The sequence below is a fragment of the Coffea arabica genome, chromosome 3c (genome assembly GCF_036785885.1).
Source record: "Coffea arabica cultivar ET-39 chromosome 3c, Coffea Arabica ET-39 HiFi, whole genome shotgun sequence".
NCBI lineage: Eukaryota > Viridiplantae > Streptophyta > Magnoliopsida > Gentianales > Rubiaceae > Coffea > Coffea arabica.
Window position 1 is genome coordinate 43662479 of NC_092314.1, and position 6218 is coordinate 43668696.

General features: G+C 33.5%; 1 protein-coding gene across 1 annotated transcript; it reads left to right on the forward strand.

Moving 5' to 3' along the window:
• Nucleotides 1-3069: 3069 nt before the first annotated feature.
• LOC113736038 (chaperone protein dnaJ 20, chloroplastic-like) lies at nucleotides 3070-3576 on the forward strand. Its single transcript, XM_027262992.1, has one exon. It carries the CDS (start codon nucleotides 3070-3072, stop codon nucleotides 3574-3576), a length of 507 nt encoding a protein of 168 aa, XP_027118793.1.
• Nucleotides 3577-6218: the final 2642 nt, after the last annotated feature.

Here is a 6218-nt window from a genome sequence, read left to right on the forward strand (position 1 = left end):
TGCTTGGAGCACTGACTACCTCAGCAAAGGAGACGAGAAAGTGACCTCCAATTTCTGCCGGCTACGAGACATTTGAATTGGGAAGAACAAGACTGAGTATCTCGCATTTGTCGAATGCGAGGTACCTCACCTCGCATTGGTGAAATGCGAGGTAAGGTACCTCGCATTTGTCAAATGAGAGCTTTGTGTTGGCTGTTTTCTTTTCCGCACATCATTTCAGTGAACTCGCATTTCACAAATGCGAAGACCCTAATGCTAGAACCAAACTAAAAAATTGCCCCCCTTGTAGAATAACTTATTTTTTCCATCACAATTTTAGAATTTTCCCCAGAAAATACATCCAACTAACTACTTTCACAACTGTAACACAATTAAAAAATATCCATTAATAGGGAGAAAGTTTAGGGTGCATCTGATAAAACTGAAATCTGCAATCTGAATTCAATAATCATTGAATTTTAAATATTGAAATTCTAACATTTGACTACATTTTGTATTAACTGATAAATGAATAGCTTATCAAGTATTTCTTGGAGTAAGTTTTGCTTATGCAATTCAGATTTATTTAATTAATTAAGATATTCTATTTTTTGTTACCAAGGCTACTTGCTGTACTTTTTGGCATCATGTCCTACTTCATATTCTTCTATTTAAATTCCTCCTACGAAGAATTAGGTGACCTTTTTATCGGATGTCCCCGAAGGGACAGGTGACCTTAATAATTCCTATCTTTTTTTTACCTTAAAAATGGTAAATTACATATAACCTCCCTATGATTTCGTTTATTGCCACATGATCCTCCTAATATTTGAAAATTTTCACATCATCTCTTTAGGGTTTAATGTAAAGTAAAAATTTGATAGAAAATAACCTATGTAACTCGTTAATTGAAATACGAATAGCATTTTTACCTTAAAATGCTAAATCAATCGATGGCTTAATTACCTTCTATAAAACATAGGAGGATTTATATAGATAAATGCAAAAATCACAGAACGATAAAGCGGATATTTATGCAAATCAAAAGGGGATTACATGAAATTTAAGATTTTATCACTATAAATATCATAATTGATTTTGCATTCCGTATATCCCTTTTTACTTTACATAAATTCATAGGCGGATTATGTGGCTGTTCTGAAATCTTAGAGGATCATCTGACATTATGTAGAATCACAGGAATTATGATTAATTTATCCTTAAAAAAAACACATATTGATTGGATAAAAACGAAATAGAATAACGCGTACGAAGTGTTAAATCTAAACCCGAAATGCGTCGATTTGGTATGCAAACAAAAAACTGCCTTATTTTGACTTCCTTCAATTATTGCCGCGGTGATTATTGACAAAATTCCAAAAAGTAGCCTTAAATGCGGACCACAGCTTTAACATTTTTTTCCTCCTCTCTTATTCAATCATCATCTTGTGCCAACTTGTCCGTACACTTATTTTTGTAGCTTTTTTTCTTCTTTAATTGGTTCGTGAGAGATTATAAGTCTTATAAAGGACAGAAGAGAAAGGGAGAAATTCAGAGTTAAAATTAATGAATTCATTATCAACTGATAAATGTCTCTACCAATTGAACTGAATCTTTGAATGACTTCTATGCACTTAGGTTAGGATTTTATTTTTTTCTTCTTTTTTAGGCAACTTATATAGGATTTAATCTAACCTTTAACCTAAAGAACCTCTCTCTAGGCGCATCCGATCCTCAGCCCCCTTAAGGAGCCCTTTTATGGGGTCTCTTCTAAAAATTTGACGCATGTAACAATTCATGTGATTTCATTAACCTAATTCTGTTCCAAAACTTATTTGGCTATTCCCTCCACTTGAATATTACAATACCCAGCCAATGCATCAATGATCCAACCAACAAAATATCACATCAAACAAATCTATAAACCTTAAATCGATAATCAGAATTATACTCAATCCTCTCAACATCTAATGTTTTCCTTCACTCTTTAAACCTTTTTTTAAATTTGAATATCTTTCATTGATTTGAAATTCCAGAAAATCACTTTCAAATAATTGTGATTTACTTGACTTGGATTTCTAAAAAATCACTAGTCCTATTATGAAAAAAAAATTTGTTTGCAAATGTTTAATTTATTATAAAAGTCAAATTTTTAGAGTGAGATCCGATAAGGCGCTCCTTAGAGAGGCTGAGGATCGGATGCGCTCTCTGGACCCTAAGCTGGAACAACAATAAGAGATAAGGACCAAAGACTTCTGCAAAACATCGTACACGTATGGCCTATCTCCAATACCTAGACATGTAAGCTGCTTCGAAAAATCAGCTTGGGTGCAGGAAAAGCGGACAATACAAGAAGCTAAAGACAATACCTTAATCCAAAGTCATATTAAAAGGCTAAAGTACATATAACCTCTTGTACTTTTGCATGATGGGACATAACTCCTTAAGATTTGAAAATGTTCACATAATTTCCTGTAATTTTATGTAATATGAAAATTTGATGGAAGATAATCTTTGTAGAATCGTCAACTGGAATATTAAAAATATCCTTATTTAAACATTAAATTGAATAAAAGTCTAATCACTTTCCATAAAATCATAAGAGAATTATGTAGGTGAATACAAAATCATGGAAGTGGAATAATTGGGGAAGGAGATTCTAAAACTTGAGATTCGCTTAGATTAAAGTTTTCAAAATTTAATATATATATATATATATATATATATATATATATATATATATATATATATATATATATATATATATATACTAGTTTCAGCAAGTCAAACTCCCTAACGTAAGACAATTTACTTTAAAAATCTAAGTCTGCGAAAACGATGGTGGCCAACGCCCAGCAAATGAATACCACGTAGCTGTGCCTAGGAAAGATTGGCGGTACGAGAAGGAGACTTTTTTTTTTTTAAGCCAAAGTCATTTTAAAAAGTCCACTAAAGCGTTATTTAGTTGCTCGTATGTTACCCTCCTCCGTGCAGTGTATATAATGCATGCTAGGTTGCCTCTATCTCTCGGTTCTAGTGAAAATTAAAGAAGACATTTCTTCATTTACTTTTCAGACTCAAATCTATAGCATGGAAGCATCCTTGCAAATTAGTAAGATTAGTACTCTCTCTGGAAAAATGGTTCAATTCAATCAGAAAGGAAGCTGTAAGGAGAAGTTTCTTCAGCACAGAACTATGATCAGATGTCAGGCTGATAGAACCATGCAAAATGGAAGAGCAGCCAACTTTTATGAGGTACTTTCTCTTGATTGCTCCAAATCTGTAGGTCTTGACGAAATCAAGAAAGCCTATAGATGCAAAGCGCTCAAGTTCCATCCTGATGCTTGTCCTCCAACTGAAAAAGAAGAGTCCACGAGGCGATTTCTTGAGCTGAGAATGGCATACGAGACATTATCCGATCCAATTTCGCGAGAATTGTACGATCTTGAGCTTAGTTTGGCTGAAGCGGATGGAAGAACAAGACATGGGATGAGTTGTTCCATGGGAAATAAGGTGTGGGAGAGGCAAATCGCTGAACTGAATGAGCGATCAAGGCAAAAGATGGAGAAGAGAAAGAAAATGGGAATGTATAATTAAGAAAACTGCCACCAACTTCTAAATATGGCTATCCTGACTGTAATATAGCAAGAAAGTTTAGTGAACTTTATTATAGGGCTTAAATTCTTCCCAGAAATGGTTTTTCCTCTTGTGTTTGAGGCAGAAATGTTATGGGAAGTCCCTGTAGTTCAATATGTTTCACATGAATTTTCATATACTATGCTTATCTAGTCGGATTTTACATTATGGCGTGTTTTAATTTGACTTGAGCAGTTTGTGAACCTATGCTAATTGGAAATTTGAAATGAGTAATTGTAATGCAAATAGTTTTAAGTACCACAGTCCAACTTCCTAATTGATCATGATTCGTCATTTTCAAAGCCATAAATAAATCAAAGTGAATATGAAACCCAAGGTTTTGAAGTGGGTTTGGGGTGACATATTTAAGAGCATTTAGTACTTATTAAGTGCTTAATAGTATTATTTGATTGCAAACTTGGAAAATTGCCTTTTATACTTGATAATGTGAATTCTTTAATTTTTGACTTGTGTTTATCTCCTCGTACAGTTCATATGTTGTGATAAAATAAAGGATTAATAGCAAGTTGCTCCCCGGTAATGCAGGTTGAGTAGCAAAATGCCCCCCGTAATTATAAAGCATATGGATTGCCCCTTGCAAACAATAGTCAAATATGTAGGGTGATTTTGTGTGAATGAGAGTATGGAAAGATATTCATATCCTTCATTGGATAAATAATGCTATGACAGTTCTATCCGAGACAATGATATTATTATATAATTTTAGTTAAAGCACTATGGTGTCTAAGAAATAGTGTTACACGTAATTATAGAAATTACAAAAGTATTTTTACTAAATAATTTGATAATTTTTTATGATGATTTGTGATATTTTATAAGAAAACACCAACATATTTAAACATCAAAAAGAGTTATTAATAAGGGCAAACAAGGAAAAATGAAAGTAAAATATGTTTTATAAGTATTATTTTTCATTTTTTATGATAAGAAATTATTACCATGTTAAATTTAAAAAGCATCTCTTTATCGTGTTAACCTTGTCCAGCCTTTGGAAAGCTAATCGAATACCGATGTGGAGTTTTTTTTTTTAAATCATAACTCAGCATCTAGACCTTCAAATGACTTGATTGTTGAATCTTGAAAGGTTAACTCGATTAGTTACAACTTTCTTGTTTTGCACAAGAGTTGATTTAACAATTTTCATATAGATATTTACACATCAAATTAGTGGCAGAATTAAAATAGGATCTGAGCAAGGTAAGGCGAATCCACTCACGGATTCTGATTATATGAAAGGAATCTATTCGCTGTTTGTTGGTAGAAGTTTACCTTTGAGAAGCAAAAACTGGGCAACACAAACCATGGCAACAAATCATGCATGGATTGACAGTTCTCCCAGGGTTTCAAGACAATCCATGCAGTGATTTTGTGTCAGATGTAACTTGACCACTAGCGCAATTTGTTTGTTTTTTAGCCTTTTCTTTCTTCCCCATATAAAGGGACTCCATGGACGGACTAGGCAGCTTTTAGAGAGGAAAAAGGGGAGAAAAATACCAACAAAATATAGATCTTATACTAGAACTTCCTAAATCTTAAGTTTAGGCTAGATTAGCATAGGAGGAGTTAGTTAGTTCATCCAATCTTGTGTTTAGCCAACGTGGATCATTTGAGGATGAAGGAGGGAGAGCTTGGAGGTCTATGTGACAAGGGTTCTCTTTAACTCTTCATTTATTATATTTGGATTCTAATGTTTGACTATAATATAAGATTGGATTTTGTTTTCATTTACTTTATGTATTTCTAAGTTTCATGCCTTGGGTTTTAGTTGATCATTTATAGATTGTTTGATATATTTTTTGGATTATTTGATGCTATTATCTTGAGCAAGCTATTTAGTACTTTTACTTTTATAATCATGATTAATTAGCCATTAATTGTGATAATCTCAAGTGTTAAGTTTGGAATGAGAATTAGGATTTAACACTAGTTCAAGAAAATGTTAAACCTAAGAAGTACATTCATGAAAATAGATGCGTATCTTTTTTGCCTTGTTTTATAGTAATTCAGACAAAACGGTTGTCTTCTGCTGCAGCCCAGATACTCCCCCATTACAGCAGAAGAATGCATACTTCGGTGCAACACTTTAGGCTCCCATGGATTCTCCCCATCCTTCTCAGTCCAGAGGAAAACAGTATGATCACTGCCACCAGTAACAAAACAGGTATCCTTCCATGGCATGAATGTTATGCTGTTGATGATGCCTTTAACATGAGGCTTCTTTTCTAAGAAACTTGCTCGAGTTTCCTGTTTAAGATATATATCATCAGTCAAGTATTAGGACAATGCAATCAAGAAAGCCGAAACATGTAGATTCTATTACACATTATGACTCTAATGTACTAGATTGCTAAAACTAGTGGATAGCATTGTCCACCCTAACTGCTAGATTTTGATGGGAAATAGAAATCCAGAGCATAGGCCTGAATAATGATATACACATTGACACAGGGAATAAAACAAACACCTCAGACTACATTGGATCCTTGAACACAGTTTTACATAGCTGTTTGTCATGTGCCATGAATAAGAATCTCCCAGGCAACTTTTACCAAAGTGGTTTTACCAATCTCCAGCCCAAATTA

Coding starts and splice junctions, on each gene's coding strand:
- LOC113736038 (XM_027262992.1), top strand. CDS start 3,070: ATGGAAGCATCCTTGCAAATTAGTAAGATTAGTACTCTCTCTGGAAAA.